This window comes from Sebastes umbrosus, chromosome 9 (genome assembly GCF_015220745.1).
Source record: "Sebastes umbrosus isolate fSebUmb1 chromosome 9, fSebUmb1.pri, whole genome shotgun sequence".
NCBI lineage: Eukaryota > Metazoa > Chordata > Actinopteri > Perciformes > Sebastidae > Sebastes > Sebastes umbrosus.
In genome coordinates, this window is record NC_051277.1 from 7,911,520 (window position 1) to 7,937,346 (window position 25,827).

General features: G+C 41.4%; 1 protein-coding gene across 1 annotated transcript in view; it reads right to left on the minus strand.

Annotated features, from left to right (window-relative positions):
* The window catches only part of slit3 (slit homolog 3 (Drosophila)), a 300,273-nt gene that overhangs the window by 256,154 nt on the left and 18,292 nt on the right, over positions 1 to 25,827 (minus strand). The window contains exons 2-4 of the mRNA XM_037780827.1: positions 23,231 to 23,302; positions 14,572 to 14,643; positions 10,473 to 10,544 (exon numbers count right to left, since the gene is read on the minus strand). Coding sequence (XP_037636755.1) covers positions 10,473 to 10,544; positions 14,572 to 14,643; positions 23,231 to 23,302 — 216 coding nt within the window. The remainder of the gene's footprint in view (positions 1 to 10,472; positions 10,545 to 14,571; positions 14,644 to 23,230; positions 23,303 to 25,827) is intronic.

A 25,827-nucleotide genomic window follows, 5' to 3' on the forward strand; every position in this document is an offset into this window, starting at 1 on the left:
AAACAATAAAAGTTTCATAAAATATGTTTCATATCAGCCTATCAACTACTTGGTTAAGGTTAGAAAAAATATCATGGTTGTTCAGCGTTGTTTTACGTAGCGTTGTTTTATGTAGTGTTGTTTTACATTGTGTTGTTTAACGTAGCGTTGTTTTAAGTAATGTTGTTTTAAGTAAAGTTGTTTTACGTAACATTGTTTTATTTAACGTTGTTTTACGTAACGTTATTTTACGTAACGTTATTTTACGTAACGTTGTTTTACGTAACGTTGTTTTATGTAACGTTGTTTTATGTAACGTTGTTTTACCTAACGTTGTTTTACCTAAAGTTGTTTTACCTAACGTTGTTTTACCTAACGTTGTTTTACCTAACATTGTTACAAAGTTACACAAAGAAACACTGCTAACATCACAACACATCTGACAACATAATTTATGGGATTTTACTGTTCATTATAGGGGAAAAGGGAATATTTGAGCTAGCTTGACGATTGTTACATTTATTTCTTTCCTCTGCAGTAATCATCACTGAATTTCAACCTATAACCTTTGCATTACAAGTCGTTCTTTCTGCCCTCTAATCTACTGTTCTTCCCAGGAAACTATGAAAAAAATTGTTTAAAACAAGCAGTCTGGAGTTTCACCATAAAAGTGCAACAGACATAAAACTGAAAGCTTTGTTGAGGAAAGACTCTGACTTTTTTATCATCCTACACACATGAATGTAATTATGGGGGACATTACATTTGTTTAGTGGTTTGACTTTTGTCAGTGATGGAGTGCAGTGTCTATACGACTCCATTGTGCTTTTACTGCTGAAACCCACCCTGTCAACACATACACACACACACACACACACGCACTCACACTCACACACACGCACACACACACACACACACACACACACACACACACACACACACACTCACACACACACACACACACACACACACACACAAGCAGGACAGACGCCAGTTGCCAGGTTTTTTAAAACATCCTTTAGGGAAAATAAAGCATCTCAAATCAGAGCCAGATCATTAGTCCGATCTGTAAGAAGGGAAAAAAAGGTCAACAATCAACAAAAGCTTCTATTCTCTCAAAGCTCCGACTCAGAAGGACTACCATATTTCCTCCTCCGGCCTCCCCTCGTCGCCCATTTCTCATTTTATTCGGTCTTTTCCTCTCCCTCCTCCTCCTGTCCTCACCTGTCACCCACACTTGTTTTCTCTCCTCTCCTCCTGCTCCCATTCTCCCTCATTCCCCTCATGCCTCCTCATCCATCTCCTCCTCTCCCTCACTTCTCTCCTCCATCCTCCTCCTCCTCCTCCTCCTCCTCCTCCAGCTTTCCAGGGAGCCGAGTCTGTTTTTGATTAGCGTTCTCATGTAAACCTAAATTGTGATTAAACAAACACTGTGTGAGTGCATTTGGCCCCGTATCAAGTTTGCCCCTCTCTTAAATATATGTACACACACACACACACTTACACACACATATAAGCAAAGCCAGAGACAAGTATATAAGTAGACATGTACAAACAAATGCACGAGGTATACAAACATATAAGCAAATATGCAGACGCAAGCAGAGACACAAATTACTGAACTATGTATACACATTTAGCATGCATAAGAATACACACACATGCTATGTATTCATATTCATAATTGCACACGTTAAGACATGCAAGTTCAGTCACAATCAGCACACACACATACATGGATATACAGTACCCACATCCCTATTGCCCGTTAGAGTAAACAGGTCAAGAGGAAAAGTTTGAACTACGTGTACTACGTAGCAGCTCCGTGACTACTTCCCCCATCCAAGCTCACCTTTATTTGCGAGGTTAAATTACTACCACATGCAGCCTCTGTGCTATTTCAGTGTAAGCACATAAAAATTCTTTGCCACAAAAAAAGAAAAAACCTACAGGCCCCCAGCCTCCCACGAACATTTCATAGGTTCTGGCCCTGCAGCGAGCTAGCTAGCTGTAGCTCGCTGCTAAAGAAGGCAGCTGAAAGGGAAAAGGTGTTGCTGCCGTGAACTTTAAGACCGCCTGCTTGGTGACCGCCGCGCTGCTGAGAAACACTTTGGCTTGTTTTATTCACACATAGGAAGACACACACAGGCTTACACACACACACAAACTGTGTAACTTTTGGCCTCTTAACTGCTTTCACAGCAAGAGAGACTAACTTAACTTACACATTCTTATTCATACACTTTGCAAAGTGTTTAGGAATGAGTGCTTGTGCGATGAGATGAATAAACGTGGACAAAATTAAACATCAAACAAAGTCATTTTAACAGCAGGTTTTTCAATATATAGAAATAATATTAGTCAGGCTCCCGCGGTTAAAAAAACAATGTCAGTGAGGCAAGAGGTGCAGATGTGAGCGACAGAGACCTGAATGTCGACTAAGGCTGCACGATTTTGAAAACATATCTAATTGCGATTATTTTGACTGATATTACAATTAGAGGGAATTATAATTTTTACATCATTTTTCTCACTGTCTTTGAAAAACATATTGAAATGATTATGGCGTGATTATTGTGGGGATCTGTACCAAACAAAGATGTTTTCCTAAGTCTGTAGAGTATGATGTGTAGGCCAGGACATCTCTGCACAACACATTATTTAATTTCAAATGGTATTTTGACTAACATTTCACCTTTGACAAATATTGCGATTTCCTCCTCTTCCTGCGATTTGAAAACTGCAGTAAGGCCGTACTGCAATTTCAATAAAATTTGGAATAATTGTGCAGCCCTAATGTCGACCAGCCAAATGTCAGCATAGGCAGAGTCAACTGGAAGGCAAGAGAAAGAAATCTCACTGGGGAAATCGGGTTTATTTAATCCCCTAACTCTCGTTACGGAAACGGGGTTTCTTGTTTAGATGATGTTGTAGACATCAGACAACAACAACAACAGTAACCCGTTTAATTAAGTGGATATAAAGTATCACATTATCTGCTTTAATGTTGGAAAGTATATTTAGGAGCGCATGAAGGAATGTATGAAACTTTTGAATGAAACTTCTCTCAAATTACATAAAATTATCTCAATATCATTTACTGTCTCTCTCTCTCCCTCTTTCTCTCTCACTCTCTCTCTCTCTCTCTCTCTCTCTCTCTCTCTCTCTCTCTCTCTCTCTCCCTCTTTCACTCTTGCTCTCTCGGTCTCTCTCTCTCTTTCTCTTGGTTTTCGGTATCTCTGCAGCGTGTATTTATCTAAATATGTCTTGGGACAAAATCGCACTGCTGTCTGGGCTGTGGGAAACACACACACACACACACACACACACACACAAGCCGCTAAGAGCAGCCTTTTTTAGAGAAGCTCTGGTCAGGTTCCCTCTGTAAAAGTACCTTTAACTTCCCCGAATACCAGTGAATTTCAGTGTGGGCCCTGTGGTGCAGCTCCATCCTGGAGCCTATGAGCCTCCTAGTGCAGCATCATGCCAGAATACCTACTGCATTTAAAAAAAACTTGTTTTAGGAAGCAATTACGCGGAGTGCGATTTTAAGATTGAATGTGAGTAAGATTGATAAACTAAAAACGCTAACACATACACTGTACTGCTGTGCATGGGCCCTGTGGTGCAGCTCCATCCTGGAGCCTATGAGCCTCCTAGTGCAGCATCATGCCAGAATACCTACTGCATTTAAAAAAAACTTGTTTTAGGAAGCAATTACGCGGAGTGCGATTTTAAGATTGAATGTGAGTAAGATTGATAAACTAAAAACGCTAACACATACACTGTACTGCTGTGCATGGGCCCTGTGGTGCAGCTACACAGCAGGTCCTACAAACCTTGTGGTGCAGCTGCATACCATGGTTTGTCCTTCTGAGTCATGTTTAATTATTAGGAAGTTCTGTCGTGGGTGTGTGGTTTAGTATAAAGTTTGTCATGCACCGACACACACATGCATACACACTCACACACACACAAGGACGAAGAGAGAGAGAGAGATGTAGAGATGTTTGTTTCTCGCCAATGGCGTGAAAACCAAACAAAGGGCCCGGAGCCCAGTGACAAGAAAACCATCTTTCAATCACTGACAGCAACACAAACAACAGAGCTGTTTGTTCTGTTTGTGTGTAACAGAAAGAGAGTGCGTAGGCTATTTAAATAAAAAGAAGAAAAAGATTTAAGAAAGTAAATGAGTGAACCAGCCCGTGATGAAAAAGAGAAGACACAAAGGCAGTTTACGTTCACCCCTCACCCTTCCAGACCATTCCCACCAATCGCCACAGAGGCCCCGTCTGTCGCAGCCAATCACCGGCCGCACCGAGTACACCCACTTCCTGTAACACTAACCGAAACATTCCAGCAGGTAAACTATGGCAGTCGCCTCTAAATGGACAATTAGCCAAGATTAAAGGCAACCTCCTCGTCTTTCTCCATTAACTTAATTAGGAGGAAAAGACATCTCGAATGACCCCCCGCTCCCTTCAGCCTGCCCTCCCTCTCTCATTCCTCTCTCTCTCTCCGTCCAGCTTCTTTTCCCCATGACTTCACCAGCAAAGTTGTATTTACAGTAACTGGGGAGGGTCCACACTTTCACATCTGGGAGCTCCACTGAAGCATTCGGAGGTTAAGTGCCTTGCTCAAGGGTAACCTAATGGTGCTGGAGAGCATGCCTCATTATCGTCCACTCATCAGTGCAGGGGTTTAGACTGGCAACCTTCCAGCGCCTGATTTGTTGACTATTAGACTCTTGCCGGCCATTTTCATTCCGCTTTATAACCATCGTTCCCTTTCTTACTCCTGTTTCATCCACTTTCACGTCCCCACAGCTCTCTCTTTTTCACCTAGAGCTACACTTTAACTTTTTAGGAACTTATGTAATGCTGTTTTCCAGACATGTAGAGATTAACCATCATTCTTTGGGACACTTTGATTTGATAAAATGCTTCACCAGCATCCCTCTGGACAGGAACTCACTTCTCTTTCCATTACGCCTCCAAAAAACCCCTTTTAGGCTGAATGTTTGGCTGCTGGTGTCCCTGCTGTGATGCATTTTATAGGGTGCAGTTAGGACATTACGGGAGCGCAGCAGTGTTAAAGGATAGGAAGAGGCTGAAAACTAAAAAAGACACAGGAGTTTACAAGCTTTACTACCCTACAGCGTGTCAGCAAGCTAAAATCTCATGGCTAGATTCTTGGTTAACAGGTTTTCTTGTCAGTTTTTTTATTGTTTACTTAAGCATTTTTATTGCTTTGTCTTTCTTTTGCAATACCGCACTATAAACATGAATTTTAAATAAAATTCTAAAACACTGTGTAAAATTAGCACAATTAGAAAAGGGTCATAAAGTCAGCCAGCTGAGTCACTAATGTCCAGCTTGCTAACAGTAGCTAACATTAGCCACCATGGTCATACCAGAGCAATGCATCATTTCCACTGCATGGTTCGGCTCAACTGAACTCAGTTTTGGTACCAGGTGCTTTTCTCTGTTTTGTTTTCCACTGTGGATATTACCCCCTCAGTGTAGGCGGGATTGTCAGCTGATCGCTGTAGCGACGCAGCGTGAAACTGCTGTGACTTCAACGTCACCGCCACAATCGCTGAATCCTTTCATCAGCAAGCAAACAGAGGAACGTCTACACTTCGTCAATTGAACGACGTAGTGTACGTAGTGTATGACGTAGTTTTGTGGGCTGATAAAACTGCAGTCGCTATTGACGGTACCTTGGCTAACTACAAATGGCGGGTTTGTGCAGGATGTCTCATGTCAAGCGAGGCACGATTCTATCCGGCCAATCTGCAGTGTTTTAACTCCCCCCTCTAGTATCGGCTCAGCTCACTTGGAAACTCGACCATTAAAAGTAACAGGTACTATCCATAACTTTTGCTAAAGAAAATGCTTTTATGTCCATAAATGTTGAAACATGCCCAAAAATCACCTCCTGCATTATGTAATACTCAGCATCTGAGGCCCTCCTGGTGGTGAAGGGAAAGGAGAAATATGTCTGGAGTCAGACGTTACTCTCATTTTTCTTCTTCATCGCACCCCTCTCCTCTCATGCAAACCAATCAAGTGTAATCTGAGCTGCTTTAATGATGCTGCTTCATGAGTATCACTGGCAGTAAACCAGCGCTGCTTCAAATGAACACACTGTGCACTGGGGGGCCCTGCATGCAACATACACTCACACACTTTCACAGGCACACACACACAAACTAGCAGAGCAGAAAGTGAAGATAACAGGATGAGGCTCAGTCTGGGTCGGTGTTATTAGACAGGAGACTAACAGCCATCAAGTCACTTAGCAAAGTAAACCTCGCTGATACGCTGTTATGTGCACTGATGCACAAACAACCCCGATGGCTTGCATTTTTCCATCCGAGCCATCATGATTGTTGCTTTTCAGACCAGAAGTTCATTGCCTTTCTAGTAAATGTATTCTACTCGGAGCTTCGTCTAGTGTGTGTCTGGGTGCATGTGCTGTGAGACCACAGTCTCTGCAAACTGTGGGGGGAAACGACCACAGACTGCACACACTGAAACCCACAGACTCCAGTCCACGATCCATCTATCTCACCATCCCTATCTTTGTTTTCTCTCCCCCCCCCCCTACCGAGCACCTAGAGGGGTCACCAGGACTCCAGTCGCTCCATCCATCTACCCGCTCCCCTTCATCCTCCACCAGCTTCCTTTCATCCATCCATCTCCCTCCGTCACATGACCTCCCCAATACCTATCGTCCATCTGTCTTTGTCAGGCACTCGCCATCCAACACTTTCCAATAAGACACAAAGCCAACCTCTTCGATTCGAGCTTTCGAATCACACGCTTTCGTGCACCTCAGCAGGATCCAAGACTTTGGTAAGAACTATTATCCAGCCTGATACCTCTTGCTCTTACCTCCCACCCTCCTCGAGAGCAAAACCTCCAACCCATGCCTATTTTCCCTTGATGCTAGTCCAGCTCCTTCCCTCTCCTCCCGTCTCCAAACCTCAGACCACAGGGCTTTAATAGGGGGGTTAAGAGGTAATTCCTATCACACTGCCATCATTTAATATCTAACCGAGGCTGACAGAGAGGAAGGTTACGAACCCAAACCAGAAACCCACCAGCAAACCTCCCCGTCTCCTCCTTCTTACCCTCCCGCTGTTATTCTCTCCTTCAGTCTCCCTCCCTCGGACATTTCTGCTGTCAATCTACCTCCATGACTTCCTCTTCTCTCATCTACATACCTTGCTATTTTCATTACCGCCACTTCCTTAATTCTCAGGGAAACACAGCGTGGATTGGATAAAAAGCGCCGAAGAATGGACGACAAAGATGAGAAAAGTGGAAAAAGGAGAAAAAATAAAGTGCAGGAGGAAACTCCAGACACTGTAATTTAGATTGTGCTGATGGCAAAGTAGGGATATAAAGAACATGAGATTTATAATGTTAAGTTTGGAACACGTTCGCCCTTTTCCACTCTGAGTTGTCTGAGAGCTCGAGGGATCCATATTCAACCAGCGATAAATAAGAGCTATCGAGACCAATTACGGGTTTTATAGAATAGTAATCCAGGCGGTGGAGGAAATAAGACTGTCACTCATGAAGAACAAGAGAAAGGGTTGGAAATAAGAGGTAAACACAGTGTAGATGATGGAGTATGTGCGATTTTGCATCCCTCGCTGTGTGTGTCCCCGATGTTCACGAGGGGGGTTTGGACCGTGTGTGATCCTGGAAGCCACAGTTGACGTAAATGACAGTTTGCTTTCAGCCGTAACGGTCGACTCTGCTGTCTTCAGCAATACATCACGCACCGCAAATATATGAAACACACGATCGGTCTTAAATAGAGGTCTCACAGCGAGCACCCCGCTGAGAAGATTTCATCTTTCTGCGGCTTTTTCTGCCAACACAAGAGATCAGATTGAGAAAGCTCTGCGGAAAATACGATTTATTGTCATCACCATAAGCCACCATTATTATTATTTCTGTATTTGTTGTAATTGTTCCTTTACTCTGTTTCAAAATAAAAGTTTCAATGTCAAAATAGTGATGTTTTGGAAAGAGAAAATGCACTTTTGCATTTTTTTTCAGTGTATTGCGAGCCTGGAGAGCGTATTGTCACCGTCCAAACATGTGTTACAACATGTCCACTTTTTATGAGATAAGGAAAAAAATGCATTTTTTAGATAATTCAATGACTTTTTAAGAGTTTTTTTTTCACTTAACACAGGAGAATTGCCTGAGCCCACAAAACAGTAAAATATGCAGATAGAGAGTTTTCACTGGACAGCGATGATCTATTATTTACTGTAGAGGAGACCTGTGTTGATGTTGGAAGATGTGATAGAGGAGAGGCAATGTACCGTAGATTTCATGGTTAATTTCAAAGCTATTGTGAGGCAGCCTTTTTTGAGTATCAGTATCACTGCCTGCAGGCTTGAAAGGTGGCTGTGAAGGTTTCTAAATTGCTCCTTTACAAAGGACGGCAGCTAGAATAGATTTCAATGGCCTCAGAGGCTCAAAACAACGTGTCAAAAATGTCGACAGAAACTTCTCTGACACACCTGCAGCATAATCCACTGCCAGTACAAGTGAACAGTTACAATCCCTGTCCAACAATAAACCACTAAATCTGCTACTTCCAGCCAAAGCTTTAACACTTTGACTAGTGTATGCTGTGTAATAGAGTAGTGTATGGGGCAGCTGTAGCTCAGTGCGTAGAGCAGGTCGTCCTTTAACCAGAAGGTTGGTTGGTTCGATCTCCAACTTCTACTGTCTGCATGTCGAAGTGTCCTAACTACTTAGGATGGTTTAAATGCAGAGGTCAAATTTCATGTATGTTTCTGTAGTAGGGCTTGGCAACATATCAATATATACTAATATCGTGATATGACTAGATATCGTCTTAGATTTTGGATATCGTAATATCGTAATATGGCATAAGTATGGCCTTTTCCTGGATCTGAAGGCTGCATTACAGTAATGTGATGTACTTTTCTGAACTCAGACTGTTCTAGCTGTTCTATTATTTGCCTTTACGCACTTAGTCATTACATCCACACTACTAAATGGTAAAAAATAATGTGATATTTAATTTTATCCATATTGCCCAGCCCTAATCTGTATGTATATGATGAATGCAATAAAGTTTATATTTATTTAGTTAGTTTGTTGTGGCAAAACTAAGACTAGGATTGGTAATATATTCAACATACATACCAATGGCGTAGAAGTGGATCTCCTGTGAGACATTTCTCAGGATATTTTGATATATTACGACACATTATGACGCCGCAACGACTATGGCTCACCACTGGAATACACTGTAACTGAACCCAAGCTTCTCTGCGAGGAAACAAACTACAAACTTTCCAGACCTACTTTTTGTTTTAGACTGCAGGGATTGCATTTTTGATACTCAAAAGCTTTTCAGTGGAGTATTCATTTAATTTCTGTTGCTCTAATTCGTCGTTGGATCTCCTAAAACAGCTAAAACAAAAGAACCATTCACAGAAGAATATACTTTTTCAAAGAAAGGAAGTTTAAAGAAGCTTCCAGGGTGTTCTGCCTCATGGAAACATTATAAAAGGATATGAGAGAAGTGAGAAGTTAAATGTCCCAGCGCTGCCACCCTGTCTTGACACCTCGCACCACACACACACACACACACACACACGAACACACTGATATGCAGATACAGTATATCAATATGGTGCATGCATGCACACACTTAGATAAATAAGCTCAAGAACGCATAATAAAATGACTGCAGACATACAGTCAAAAGCAAGCATGCACAAGAGGCACACACACACACACACACACACACACACACACGTGTCTACCTCTAGTTTTACTTGAAGGCAGCCCAATATAAACAGCCATAAGGTTTAGAAGGTGTTTCAACCTTCAACCTAAGCTGACAGAGCCTCTCTGAGGATAAGACAAATAGGAAACCTGAGTGGAAAGAAAGAGTGCAGACAGAGAGAGCACAGGGGAGGAAAAGGAGGACAGGGTGGGTGCACCGATGGTACTGAAAGAGAGAGAGAGAGAGAGAGAGAGAGAGAGAGAGAGTATGTCTAGGAATGTGAGATGAAAAAGAGAGTGAAGTAGAGCAAGTGGGAGGCTTCTCTCCATCAGTATGACCTGCTCCTACACTCTGAGCGCTCTGGGAAAACTCCATATTCCCGAATAAAAATTCCTCACAGGTCCAAGCAAAACATTCGCTCCAGGCACACTTTCACCTCTTAAAAACCGTGCGCACACACACACGCACACACTCCTTTTCACCTCTCCACGGGAGCACAGAGCGGCACTGTGACACCTGGCGCGGGACTTGAACCTTCAACCCGGATAAAGGTTCTGACATTGCACCGTGGCCGTGTTTTCACATGGATCACGTAACACATCAAAAGGAGACAGAAGAGAGCAGAGGGAGAGTGACGGAGGGAGAGCCAGAGAGAGATGGGAGATTCGAGGATGGAAAAACAAGAAAGGTGTACTCACAGTCGTCCTAGTTTGGGGTTGGACTGGAAGAGAAGCTCTGGAAGGAACTGGAGTTTGTTTCTGTTCAGCCGACTGTGGAGAGAAAAAGAAAGAAAGTTCATTTAAATTGGTTTCACTTGGTAAAACTCAAAGAGAAATCTCAGCATGAGCAGAAAAGGGCAAAAACACACTCTCATAAATCACTCTGATTCATGCTTTTGTGTTGACTGAACTGATCATCAACCAGGCGACTGGATCACCTTGAGGGTCAGCGGGTTCAAAGTTCAAAGGTCAAACTCATGGGAAAGTCTGTCTGGTTTCCTGTGATCATGACCTACAGGTTATCATACTGTGTTATGTGAGTGTGTGTCAGTTACAGGTTATCGTGCTGTAAAGCCAGTTATCGCTATCATCCCTGCATGTGCTTTGACCTGGGAGTGAAAGGAGGAACAAGTTTAGGTTTGTGATGTCTTCCAGTCGTCGGCACTAAGTTGAAAGACGTGTTCAGTTAAAAAAAAAACACTCTTTCCTTGATAATTCACTAAGCTTAGGACAGTTTCAAAATATTTTGTTGTCACTTTATGGAAAGAAGAAGACCATATGACCATAGGGGGCTACATGATTGCCACATGCACTACTGTGTTTTCAGATTGCAAAAATAAACCTCATCATATCGGCCTAATTTGTCTTCAGAGATAGGTGTATCGTCCCAGCCTTAGAAAAGAGTGATAAAAAAAATTAACTAATCAGTCAGAGGACCATCGCCAGCACAAATTAAACACCATATAATTCTTAATTAGGCTATTAGACTAACAGTAATGGCCAATCAAGTGTAATCTTGGCTTCAACTCATCAGCTAGTTGGGTGCGGTCGCACAACCTACACCAGAATGAATACGTCTCTCTGTATGCATACCCATGAGTATTTATCTTTATATGCACACCACAAAAACTGAAAACAGCAGTAGGATGGGCTGGCTCTCATTACTTACCAGATGGATAACAGTAAATATTACAAAACAAGTTAAGGACAAATCTTAATTAAGACCCTCTGGATGCACTGTCCTCCACGTTGTCTACGTGGTTTTGTAATCTTAGTTATATTTTAAAGGCTCCAAGGAACTTGTTGGGACATGTTTTTCCTATGATATGGGACTATTTCTTAACTAATGTTAAATGAAAACCAATGCCCTCTCATATTTTACATGTTAAATACCATTCCTTGTTCGAGTTGAACTGAGGATGAAACGAACACATGGCATTATTTACAGAGGAATGAGAGGCAGAGGAAGATGGAGAGAGTGAAAGAATGGTGTTGACCAACAGGTAGACATGTGTGTGAAGGTAAAGTGACAGATATAGTGTGTTTCAGCGTGAAAGATGTGTCTGCTTGTGTGTGTCTGTGTGTGCAGGAAGAGGGTGTGGTTGGCTGCAGCAGAGATAGATGAGGACAGCGTGAGGAGAGGGAGTGAAAGTGTTATCAAGCTACCAGAGCATTTGGCTGAGAAACGAGGCGTGGAGAGGAAAAAGAAAAGACACGGAGGGTGGGGGGGGGTCACGGGGTCACTAAGTAGAATCTGTGCTGGAGAAGACACAGACACCGACCTTTTAACCCCTCTGATAATGATAATAAGACCCTGACTTTCACTTCTGTGTGCACCAATGGAAACAGAGTTGCAGCCCAAAAAGAGATATCCTCCATTTGAAATAATTGACCCTTGGTCCCAGAAAAATAACCGCTGGTAGAAAAGTGAAAGCGCCTGATCGGCTACTGTTACAGTTATGAGTCATTTTAAGATGTTCGCTCATAAAACATTTCTGGTTTTCAAGAGAAGAATCCTTTGTGTATTTTCAAATAATAATGACGAGTTTCTTCTGCTTGGAACGTTTGATATATCCCCAGACCACAGGTCCAAAGGGCACTATAGTTTTTAAATTTGGAAAATTATCCCTATTAGTCAGAATCACAGTAAAGTCCAGCAGAAATGGTTTGGAGACGGAAGGGAACTAATCTCAACGGGCCAGTTTACCTCAAAATCCAGAAGTTTGATATATATTTTTGTAAAGAACAAAATAAAAACGCACATGTCTTGAAAAATCCCCTTCTGTTTGCCATCAATTACAACCTAATACGGGACGCAAATCAGCCACATTATGCCATTTCAGGCCAACTCTGAGTCCTTGTTTGTGTCTTTTAAAAGGCCACACGAGTTGAAATGACCATATCCATGACTTTATAATTCATGTGTTGACGTACATGAATGTCCTCACCCAAGGAGATGACTAGCTAAGCTCCATGTTTTTCACATTGTGACGCCATAAATCACACAGACTCAGCACTGCGACCTCTCACCCCTCAACTCTCACCCCGACAGATACAACATCAGAGACCCTGTCAGCTAAGCATGTTAAAAAGCATTTCACTGTCACTGAAGTGATAAATATAAAAGTAAAGACCCTGATTATTACTGTATTATCATCACTACAGCAGTTTTCTTTGATATAGTCAACCAAAACAGAGAAAACAGACTTCTGTTTTTCCTTAGATTGACGATAGGACGGTAAAGTCATCCGTACACTATGTGTATATATATATATATATATATAATACTTATATTGTTGGGCTGTTCTTAACCAAAGAAATTCTTAGTCCACTAACACTCATATAATTTTGTCGACTAATCGTTTAGTTGATTTAATCGACAGATCTGTAAAACTGAGTTTCTCTACAAAGAATCACACAAAAGCACCACTTTAAATCTTGTATGAAAAAAGCATAAATAAAATGACTAATTGACTAAAGAAATCTTAGTCGACTAAGAACAAAACGACCGGTTACTCAACTAAGAACGAGCAGACTTACTCTACTGACATGCAACTTCAGCTATAAATACATAACATTTGCACAATGTCTTACACAAACGAAATGCCATCTCTTGTGAGAGTTTTGACACACAGCTATGTTGCCTCCTAACCTCTCCCCCCAACTAACCCCTCACCTCTGACCCGTCCTGACACACCGCATGAAAGAGCCTTTTAACATTAAAGCAGCCCATCACCTCTCGCTTTCACTATCAGATGTGGGATCTCCATTAACAGACAAGATACACATGTTGCTGCCACTCAACGTTTGCCGTCACCTGCGTTGAATTAAGTGGTTTCGTCTGTCTGTACATCTCTGTCACATGTCTGTGACAACATCTCCCGTCTTATCCTTGCTCTTGCTCCTCTCCACAGCAGACAAAATCTTTAAATCTATACAGTCCCCATACAGTTTTTGTAGCATCACTTCTTTAAGTTACTAATGTGAACAGACAGTGGCAAATGCAATAGCCTACTGTGCTTAAATAGCTAATAAACAGACATTATCACATCAGTGAGGAAATTCTCAGCTCCTGTCCAAGCCTAGCGATGTGAAATAAACACTGTGAAGACAGCCAAGTTCCTACGTTTAGAAATGCTGTCCTCGTCAGTTAAGACCTCCAATATGGCAGCTATTACACCTGAAAGCCACCTTTAAAAATAGCTTTAAAAATAGAGTTGATTTTTAGGAGATAGCGTCCGACAATACGCAGTGTGTCGCTCTCCGTTTTCATTTCATGCCACAGCATCATAAACACTCTGTACAGCCGTCTTCCTGCAAAGCTGTCTGTCTGTCTGTCTGTCTGTCAACCCTCCAACACAGAGTCATAAACATGCAGGTGTGTGTGTGGGAAGTGTTGTGTTGTGCACTGACACCCTGATTCTGTTGACTAGAGCCTTGGTGTGAGCTGACGGACACACACACACTGAACAAGGCGATATCTATGAGAGATTCCAAGGTTATATGTGAAGTGGATGGATTTGGGTATCATCCAGGTACTCTCTTTGTGTGACTGCATGCGTGCTTTACAGAATGTAAAGTGTAAAATGAAAAGTAGTAGTAAGTCAAATATTTCCATGTGCGTCAAGTCGTGTTTGCTGGCGTGCATGTATGCATATTTATGGATGTTTATGAGTGTGCATGTTTGTAGCCTGGTGGTGTTTTTTACATGCCTGAAATACCTTTATAGTTTGCATCAGCGGTTTGGCATTTTTCTCACTCACACACAACAGGTAGCAGAATAAAATGGTGCACTTACAGTCTCTCCAGCAGTCTGAGGTCTTGGAAGGCTCCTCTCTCGACGACGCTGATTTGGTTGTCCTCCAGATGACTACAGCGATGGATATAAAAAGAAAAGAGCAGTTAGAATAGTTGTAATTCCTATCATAAGCAGAAATACCATGTGACTCTGTAGGGAATAACAGTCGAGACAAGGGAGAAATAACATCAATAACAGTGTGTCAAAGGAGGCAATAAAAACGATCAGTAACCTTAGATATTTCTTTAAAAATGACTTAATTTAAGTGCGAGACAACCATGTAGTTGGGAATACCTATCCACAGCCAGCTTTCTAGGGTGACCTGGAGGTTCAAACCAAAGGCAGAAACAGCAGATTAATCTCATTTTCTGGACAGTGCAAACATCAGCTGCTTGCCAGAGAGAAATAGAGAGATTTCAAACATCGAGAGAGACGTTTGGACTTTTAAAAAATTGGTTGTATAAACAAGGAATCAGTGCACTGCACAAATGAATCTGGCATCGAGCAAACGTTTGAAAAGTTTAAGACACGCAGCATTTCACAAATGTCACAATCAAGTGAGCCAAAACAAACAATTAACATCCCATCCCTCTTCCACCCCTCAGTGGATATCCTCTCCAGTTCTCTTTCCAGTGCTGCTCCCAATGTAATGTGTATTCCTCTTCCCCGCTCTGAGTGTGTCTGTCATGTTTTGGGGGCGATCTAAGGTTTTCCAGATGGGACGAGTAAAGGAGAGAGAACATCTCCGCAGATATGCATGTTTATATTTTCTGTCTGAGGATGTTAAGAGTGACATCTCCTGAGAGAGAGGAGGGGGACGGGGAGATCGAAGCGAAAAAGTAGCTGATGTGAGAGACAGAGGAAGAGAGGAGGGAAGATGTGAAGGGAAAGGAGAGAAAAGAGGAGGCAGAGAGAGAGAGGAGAGACAGAGACTCAGATGAAAAGATGGATTGAGTGAGTGAAAGAGATATTAAAAGACAGAGAAAGCCAAAGAGCACTAAAGAAGCTGTATCAAAAGAGAAGACGTCTGGCCTACCATGTGGACTTTGAATTGTTTTGGCATGACCATCCTTTAAATATTCTTTCAAAGAAAATGTTTAGACAGACGTGCAGCTGTAATACAGCCATTAATCTGTGGTCTGTCATACCGGCTCTCTCCACAAACACACATGCAAACACACACACACAATCTGTTGGACTGAAGCATGCACTTGGCTGAAAGATAACAGACTCAGATACTCAAACATGCATTCATGGACATAAGGAAAATAACTTGTATGAGCACAGATGCATAAATGCATGCATGCTTATTCACTCACTCCGGATTTTCCGATAGGGCTCTTTTGAAAAATAAAAAAAGTACCAATAATACAAAAATCGAGGTTAAACAATGATTTACAACATCAATCATGCAACACAACCACTCTGTATAACCACCTCATTGTTTTACTTATTTATTTTCCTAATAACTTGAGGAAATTCTGGTGCACAATGAGAAGAGAATTTGCATATTCTCCCCATTTCTTCTCTTGTTTGTTTGGAAATGAATTTAAATTAGGGCTGTCAATCGATTAAAATATTTAATCACAATTAATTGCAAATAAAAGCACATTTTTTATCTGATCAAAATGTACCTTAAAGGGAGATTTGTCAAGTATTCAATACTCTTATTAACATGGGAGTGGGCAAATATGCTTGCTTTATGCAAATGTATGTATATATTTATTATTGGAAATCAATTAACAACACAAAACAATGACAAATATTGTCCAGAAACCCTCACAGGTACTGCATTTCGCAATAGAAATATGCTCAAATCATAACATGGCAAACTGCAGCCCAACAGGCAACAACAGCTGTCAGTGTGTCAGTGTGCTGACTTGACTATGACTTGCCCCAAACTGCATGTGATTATCATAAAGTGGGCATGTCTGTAAAGGGGAGACTCGTGGGTACCCATAGAACCCATTTTCATTCACATATCTTGAGGTCAGAGGTCAAGGGATCCCTTTGAAAATGGCCATGCCAGTATTTCCTCGCCTAAATCTAACGTAAGTTTGGAGCGTTATTTGGCCTCCTTCCCGACAGGCTAGTATGACATGCTTGGTACCAATGAATTCCTTAGTTTTTGTTTTGTTTTGTCTCGTTTCATATGATATCCAGTATCTTAGTATCTTTAGTTTCACATGATAAGATGATTCATTCAAGCTTTAAAACTGAGCCAGCTACAAACTCAGAAATCCCAAGTTGCGTTAATGCGTTAAAGAAATTAAGGGAAATTTGGTGAAAATAATTGAAAACAATGTACACATCCAGCATGCTAAGATCAGTTTATACCCAGAAACACTCAACATATGCTACAGAAAGTAATAAGCATTGGAGAAAAACGTCTGAATTCTTAGCTAACGAAGGCAAACACACACTGCCAGGCATAAAATGCATATTGGACAGAAGATGCATCGCCATACAGTACACATCCTGCACTAATGAACAATGTCATGTGTGTTGCAAGCACCTCCAAACACACATACATATGCACAGTCCTGACTGCAGCCTGTCAGTCATAATTTACAGTCCAACCAGCATTACTTTGGCATGTTTATTATAGTATTGCTATATATTCTCCACCCTGATAGAACAGCGTATCTCTTAAACTCCGGGGCAAGCTAAATCAAGACATAACTTTGAGTAACAATCAGACTTGATTTGTCCAAATGAGGGACCAACCGCACGCTGATTTATTGAATGGAGTTTAGAAAAGCAGGGGATCTTAAGCCAAACACATGTGGGGAGATGCTGGCATATTGTTCGGATGAGGTATTGTTTTTATATTGCTCTGTATTACATATTAGTCATCGACAGGAGGATGGAGAACGATGGAGAAAAGGAGAGAAAACATGTATTGATTTCATGTGTGTGGGGCCTGGTGTGTCTAATAACTCTTTCATTCAACCGTATTAGAGAGTCTTAGCAACCATCATAAAAAGCACAATGATGTCACGCTACCTTGTGGCAAACTCGGAGCACTTGGCGTCTGAAGGAAATAAGGAAATACTTGAGGGGATATCAACTTCACTTGTTGTCTACACACAACGGGTGAAACCACATTAGCTTTCCCCCGGCCAAATGTTCAATATCAAGCACAAGTTTTCACCTACATCTAAATTTGTTTGGAATTACTCAATTGCGCCACATGTCTGGAAGAAATCTCGCGATGTACGGCTGCCAAAGATATTACGCTAAGTGTTGCGCATGCAGTATGAATGCCGAGACAAGCTGTGTGTGTGATTACAGCAAGACGGTCTGACCGTTAGCATTAAAGTATATTCAGACTGCTGGATTGGATTACGTGTTTTTAAATCAACACAATATGTTAAATTGGATTACAGCAGAAAGTCTGATTGAGGTGTTTTAATGAGGTCATATACTCCATTTGAAGATTTAAAAGAGCAATAAATAAGTCCAAATGAGTGTTAATGTATAACCAGATCATTTAGCAGCTCACAATACACCTGATATACCGGGGTTTACGCCAGAAAAGTTGTTAGGATTGACGGTGCAAGCGTGCAGGAGAACGGAGAGAAAGACGTTGTGTGTTCAGCTCTCAGTACTTTATTTTACTGTTTCGCTTTCAGCTGCATATTCTGATTTTGTTGCTTCATAAAAAAAGTAAAAAATAATGTGGGACTTTTATTGTGATGAATATAGGAAAATTCATTAATCCACTGTTTTACAGCCACTCCTTTGACCACTAGTCATCTCAAGCAGGTAGCCCTGTTGTAGTGGAGACGTAAATCTGTGCCGTGCTGGGTTGATGCGCTGAGTCATGTATGGAACACATTTTAGTTTAAAAAAACATCTTAAAAATACATAACCTTCGATGCTTTGGCCCGGCGAGGAGTCAATTCAGGCCCGGTGGGCAATACACTGGCGGAAACCCTGTTTACTGTAGTTTAGTTTGGTTGATATGTTTAACAGAAGTCAGATTATATGTAATGGGAGTCAAGTATTTTATCAATAATTACTAGCCTGTATGTAAGCAAGGGCACCCGATTCGACTGTTATCAGGCCATCAAATAGGTGTTATCGGTCGCTATAAGCGCCATTGATATGGGTCAGTAGGGGCCTGCTATTCCTACTACATTGTAAAAATGAAAGTAAAACTTAAAAGCAACACGTTCTAACAGCGTATTTTGGCTTAAAATAAGTTTCAAAAGTGAAACTGAAACTTAATGCTTGTGAACACAAAGACAACTACATGTTGTTTTCACACGGGATGCAAACCCTGGCCTTCCGGGTGAAAACCCTGTGTTTTGCGTCCCATTCACCGACCCCATATGGAGTTTCCCGACATCTACAGCACTGTTTACTAAAGGTCGCTAGAGGTCTCTGTTGTGTTCTATTACACCTTTTTCGGTGATCGACCATGTGAATAGATGATAAAACCTAATATTGGGTGTAGTAGGCCCCTATTGACCCACATCTATGGTGCTTATAGCGACTGATAACGCCTATTTAATAGCCTGACAACAGTCTAATCGGCTGGTATGGCCATCGAGGAATACTTTTTCTGCAGCTATTAAGCATCCCTGGGAAGAATGTTACAGGCGTTTAACTACATGCAAACTTTTCCCATGGGATGGATGTAAGTGACCAGGAATCCCAGAACTGGGCATGGTGTGTGCGTGTGTGTGTGTGTGTGTGTGTGTGTGTGTGTGTGAGAGAGGAATGAGCGGGAGATATAGAGGTCTGGTAAGTAGCAGTAATACCTACAGATAAGGGAAAAGGCTACACTCTGTGACCTCGTGGCTTTTGTTCATCCCTTGATATCATATGCAACGATGTGTATGTGCGTGTATGCGTGTGTATGTGTGCGTCAGCGAGAGAGTGTGTGTGGGTGTGTGTGTGCGTGAGTCTGTGTGCGTACTTTCTCAGACTATCTTCCCTTTCCCAAGCCATCTCCTCCCCATTTCTTTAAGAGATTTAGAGTGGGGAAATGTCACAGCAGTTTATCACCAACCACATGAAACAAGCTGCTGGCCCACCACATGCAAACACACACACTCTCTAACACACACACACACACTCATACACAGCCTCTTTTTCCTTGGTCTTTCTCACCCTGTCTAAAGTGCACCGGATGCACACAAATAAAGGTCTCTCTTTCTCCATTTTGCTCAAACACACACACAAATATTGATAAAAACCTGAAACGGACATGTTCATAAATCCACCACGGCCCTCACAAGTATGGTTATAGTTAAACAAATGCACTAACAAACACACACTTGCATAAACTTATTTCCACTCCTCAGCGTAGTTTGAGCTGGGAATGTATTTTTATCTACCGGTCTGGTTAAAACAGAGTGAGGAGGGAAGCTGCATGCAGCCAACGGTGATTATAGTTATTATAGGCCTAACACACACACACACTCATACTGTACGCACAAGCACACACACACGTTTGAGCCACTTGAGGCAGAAGAGTGAGTGAGCCCTTATAGTCAATTAGGACAGCTGAGAGGAGACGAGGAGTCACACTCTACTGAGTGCAGCCGTTTAGATATGACGAGTTAGACAAGCTCGAGTAACATCATGTTGACTTTAGCATGATGACAAAAGATTACACACATAAAGGCACACAATTAGAATAAAAAAGGTTCATACTTCCATTTGAGACGTTTACTGACAGCTACATAACATACGTTTAGTCTGTAGTCAGTAAATCCTCTTTGGAAGACATTTTGCCTTGAAAGAGACTAGTTGTCAGTCACTAGTTGGGGCCGTCGGTGAGCGTCTGTCTGCCTAGTTTTTTCGGGGTGTCCTACACCGTCGGCTCTAGTCTGCCAGTGTCTGAGGTTTTTCGGCCGATTCAGCGTGTTGAATAGGCGGCGTAGCTCGTCGGTGAGAGAAATCACTCTGATTGGCGGTTCAGCTTAAGTGAATCAGTGCACGAGAAAAGAAATGGATGTGAGGAAAGCAAGCCAAGGAGCAAAGTCAAGAGGAAAAACACAGAAGGCTCTTCTCATTTTTCATTTCATCTGATCGTTCCAATAGACGGATATTTTCACAACGACATGGCCATCTGGAATGAAACTAAGTGGTGAGTGAGAGTGGTGTGAAAGTGGTCGGCAAACGCTGCTTCATTTTCATGTACGTATCATAACAACGGCTTGTATATCCACCGTCCTCGGCCTTCCAGTTTCCCTTTTTGAATGATGAATACAGTATTACCGCCGCCTGCTAGGTGTGGAGAGTTATTTCCTCTCACGTAGGCTCAGAACGTAGTGCTAACTGGCCGTCGGCTGTAGTCTTTGCGGTGTGTTCAAATGCAACTTGTCGGCCAAGACAATGGCTACGTGAGGTGAAGCAACAGTCGGCCTTCATCACCGCTAGTTGTTTGATGTCGGCTTGGTGTGTCTCGGCCTTAAGCCGACTTTTAAGGCCCCAAAAACAAAACAATCTCTAAACAGATAGTTGGAATAACCAGTTATGACACATCATGTTAGTTCAGGTTGGACATGCATCATGCTTTAAGAGGAGGTCTCTTTGTGGCCAGTATGCACAGGATAAACAATTAGTGTACAGTGAACATAAAGTCTTTCAATGGAGGCTACATATGAGCATGTGCATTATGTGGGTATCCTGTTCAATGCATTCTGTTCTTTGCACTTGTTTAAAGTTTACTTCCACATTGGCAACACTGTGAAAAGTAATGGTTTATTTGTTGAGAAATGCAGTGTGTTCAAGTCGTACTTTTGTAGTTTAACTAAATGTGCACGGCTTTATATAAATCCCTTTTGTGCATCTTTTTAATCTCACATGTGTGTTACTTATGTCTCATTTTCAAAGGCTCTCTGGTATCTCCAGATGTCCCAGTATTGCAAAACTTAAAAAATTCAGCATTCTCTACATCATTATTGTTCAGAGAGACATGGGAGTGCATTTCCTAGTTATCTTTTCTTTTACTGTTTCACATGAAACATGACTCACACTTTCTCTATCTATAAAACGGCAACATTTTCTCAGCAGTTTGATCTCTGCATACCATCATATCTGCACCAGTTTAACATCTTGTTGGTTGTTTAATAAAGGGGAAACTTGCCGCTTGTTACTGGCGTGTCAGCTCATAATTACTTTATTATTTAACCTCGTAAATATTCAGTAATTAGGAAATTCATCTCCTTGGATAAGACATTCGTTCTCGCCCGCTCTGAAATCCCCCATTAGGATGGGAAACTTTATTTTATAGAGACGTGTTTCCCCTATAGCCATATACAAGCCTATTAGGTAAATATAGCATTTGCCTAATTGTTCCAGCATGGCAGCTTTTTATGTTAATGGAATTCCTTGTAAAGAAACGAATATAAAGTCACAATGAGGAAAAAGAAAGAGGTCATAATAGATCTGCTGGTAGATTCAACATGAAATCCTCGTAACTAAATTAATACACGGGTTGTTTGATAGCATCTCATTGGAGCGATTTTGTGTGGTTGAGGTCTGATTATACGATATGATTATTATTTACACAACTAAAGCTATTAGGCTGAAGAGAGGGAAAGATCACCTACATGGTTAAAAGGAGCCAAAACTGGCTGTTGGAGATGGGGTGCAAAGTCGCAAGCTTTGTATGCTTAAACATCTACTCTGACATAGTTTTTCTTTACTGCAACATAACAATGTTACACCATAGAATAAATGAGTCCACGTTGCTTAAAGCTGCCTTCACATGATAAGAAATTTGCTCCCTGCGCACCGCGAAGTTGGGCGCAGAGCCTTGCAGGCGCAGAGCCTTGCAGGGGCAAAGCGCAGCACAGGTATAATATGTTATCAAAAAGTGAGCAAGGAACGGCATACACTGTTTCTAGGCAACAACCAAAGTTGCAGCTGATGTGTCATTGGTTGCGCTTTGAAAGGTCAGCGGCAACTGAGGTCAAAGTTGAAATAATTTGAACTTTGAGCGCAGCGCTCTGGCAATTTCTACGCCAAGGGTAGTGCTTCTGCCTAGATGGGCAGCACAATAGTAAAACAGTGACAGCCAGCGCAAAGCGATTTTACCGCTGATCAGGTGTGGAAGGCTTTGAATTATCTGCTTCCTTTAAGCCAACACATCTGTTTGAAGCTATTTGAAGCTATCAAACATTTTGCAAGAGCATGTTCTTCATTTAGGGTTAAGCTTCAGTTATTCCATAGGTGATCAAAGTTTACTTACATTTTGTTAATGCTAAAGCAGCCCTATACTTGCAGTTGTTTTGTAAAGCACTTCATGTCTGTTAATAAATGAGCTGACAGATAATGTCACCAGGCTTCATGTGAGAACAAATCTGTCGTTCTTAAGTGGCACGTACCAGTTGATTTCAGAGAATTTCTTGTTTTCCCAATTTTTCTTAGAATTTTCTCAAAAAACTCAGAAAACTCAAATAAGCAAACTTCACAGAAAAGATATAAGAGAGGTTCAGGATAAGAATACAACATTTTTGCTTGAGGCCTATTATCTTTGGACATGAACCCAGTAACAAATAAACACGACGGAACCAAAAGAAAGACCAAAGCATTCAATGTAATTTGAACAACCTGGCTTAACAACAGTCATTTCAGCAGCACTGAACGGTTTAGCACCACAAAATGTTGACAGAGACAAAGACAGAAACAAACTTACAGAATCCTGAGGTTCTTGAGGCCAGAGAAGTCCACTTTAGTGATTCTGGTGATGTTGTTTCTGTTCAAATCCCTACAGAGAGAAAAAAAGCAATGGTTACATATCTGATTTAGCAAATCTGATCGTTACTAGAGATGAGTTTTATTAACAGTATGATCTTAATGTATTACATTTCACATGTTCACATATGAAACTAAAAAATCTAATGAATCCATTGGTACCAACCATGTCATACTTGGCAAGGAAAAACTGGCATGGTCATTTTCAAAGGGGTCTTTTGACCTCTGACCTCAAGATATATGAGTGAAAATGGGTTCTATGGGTACCCACGAGTCTCTCCTTTACAGACATGCCCATTTTATGATAATCACATGCAGTTTTGGGGCAAGTTATAGTCAAGTCAGCATACTGACACACTGACAGCTGTTGGGTTGAGCTTGCCATGTTATGATTTGAGTATATATTTCAGGCTAAATGCAGTACCTGTGAGGGTTTCTGGACACTACTTGTCATTGTTTTGTGTTTTCAACTGATTTCCAATAATAAATATATACATAAATTTGCATAAAGCAGCATATTTGCCCACTAACATGTTGATAAGTGTATTTAACTCTTAGCAAATCTCCCTTTAAAAGTACATTTTGAACAGATAAAAAATGTGCGATCAATTAAAGATTAATCGCGATTAACTATGAACAATCATGCGATTAATCACGATTGCATATTTTTATCGATTGACAGCCCTACTTAAAAGCAAATGAACATGAGTGAGGTGCATGTGTGTCTGCCTTAGTGTGTCTCCGTGTGTGTTCTCGCTCAGTCGAATTAGTGAATGTGGCAGTAGGACGGAGCGTGAGAAATCCCCACAGCATACGAGCCCACACACACACACGCACATACAAACACAAATAAACAGAAACCAAAACACACAAACACTCCTACCGTAAAGGCACCAGGAAAATAGTGCACACACACTCCTGCTGCTCTGACTTATTGAGAAATTTTCCAACTTAAAAAAAAAACAAAAAAAAGTGGGATGAAATTATTTTCTCTTTCCATCATCAGAGTTTAAAAGCTTATCGTGTTTCCTGGCTGTCATTCAATCTGTTTTAACTAGGGGTGCACGATGTATGCACACTGGGATGTGAACTGACTGCCTGAGTGTGTGTGTATGTGTGTGTGTGTGTGTAGACTGGTTCTCTTTATACGGGTATGCTGTTTATTGAAACGCTGTCGTACTGGAGGAATTAGGGCAAGGAAAAAAAACACACACACAAGAGAGCACAGACAAACAACACACACAATTTTCTCTCCTATTTCACACACATGACTCTCTTTCCCCCGCTTTGTAAGCTTTCACTCGCCCTCACACACACACACACACACATAAACAGAGTCTGGTTTTGCCAAGGCGGCCTGCGTGTGTGTTTTTCATAATACACCTAAACATTTATAAATCTGATTTAAGACCATATTAGGTTTCAAAAGGCTTCTCCAAGCTGCCATGGCAAGGACCACTAATAAGAGCCATACCCCGGCCTGAGACAGGGAGGGCTGGTGTGGGCCAGGGCAGAACTTCCCAAAGCCCCAAAATGGGGTCCAGGAGTCCACCAGGGGTCCTTGAAAGGGCTCCGGGGTAATGAATGGTTTCAACATATCATCTAATGCAAAGGGAGGTCACATCAAATTACTGCTGATCAAAGATCACCACGCACAACAGAATGATATAAATCATAAGCAACAAAGAAATAAAATCTCAGAATGAGGTTTCTATTTGAGGATTCTTGATATGAGAAAAAGATGTTTGTTTTCAGCCAAAACTGCCCAACAGAAATTGGCAGACAGACAGACAGAAGTTTGTGACTAACTAGTGAACATAGTGGAGCATTTAGCAGCTAAAGATATTTCCCTCATGAGTTGGTGGAGACCAAAAGAGAGTTAAAAAGACTTTAAATATTGGCCTTATTTTTGCCAGGGGGCCAAATAGGGCTGCCCCTTCTTCAGTCAGTCAAATAATCTGATCGGTTGTTTTAGTCGACTAAGATTTCTTTATTCATTCATGCTGAATGACTTATTTCCAAGAAACGTTTGAGCACACCTCTGGTAAACACAAGATTTAAAAAGGTGTTTTTGTGTGATTCTTTGTGGAGAAACTCAGTCTCATAGTTTCGTATGAGTGTTAGTCGACTACGAATTTCTTTGGTCGATGACAGCCCTGGGCCAAGGGAATGCTAATGTTACCCCGTGTCTGCTGCTGGTGTAAATAGGCAACAGTTTGCTAACACGTTCACCATAACAACTTCATAAGATCAGTGTTGTGTTTCCACTTTTTGTGCTTCTCCAGGGTGGTCAAAACAATTAGTGCAGGTTTAAGAAGGAGTAAGCCAGAGCTTTACTTGCCACTTTTCCTACATTCATGCCTTTTTTAATAACAAATAAACACATTTTTTAATTAAGTTTAACAGTCTGTCGGGGAGCGCTTGTGGCCTGAGGTTGAAGTGTTGACCATATAATCTCAACCATCTCCTCATTTCCTGTCGAATAACTAATAAAAGCATAAAATGCAAAAAATAGAATTACCGCGTAGCGGTTGTATA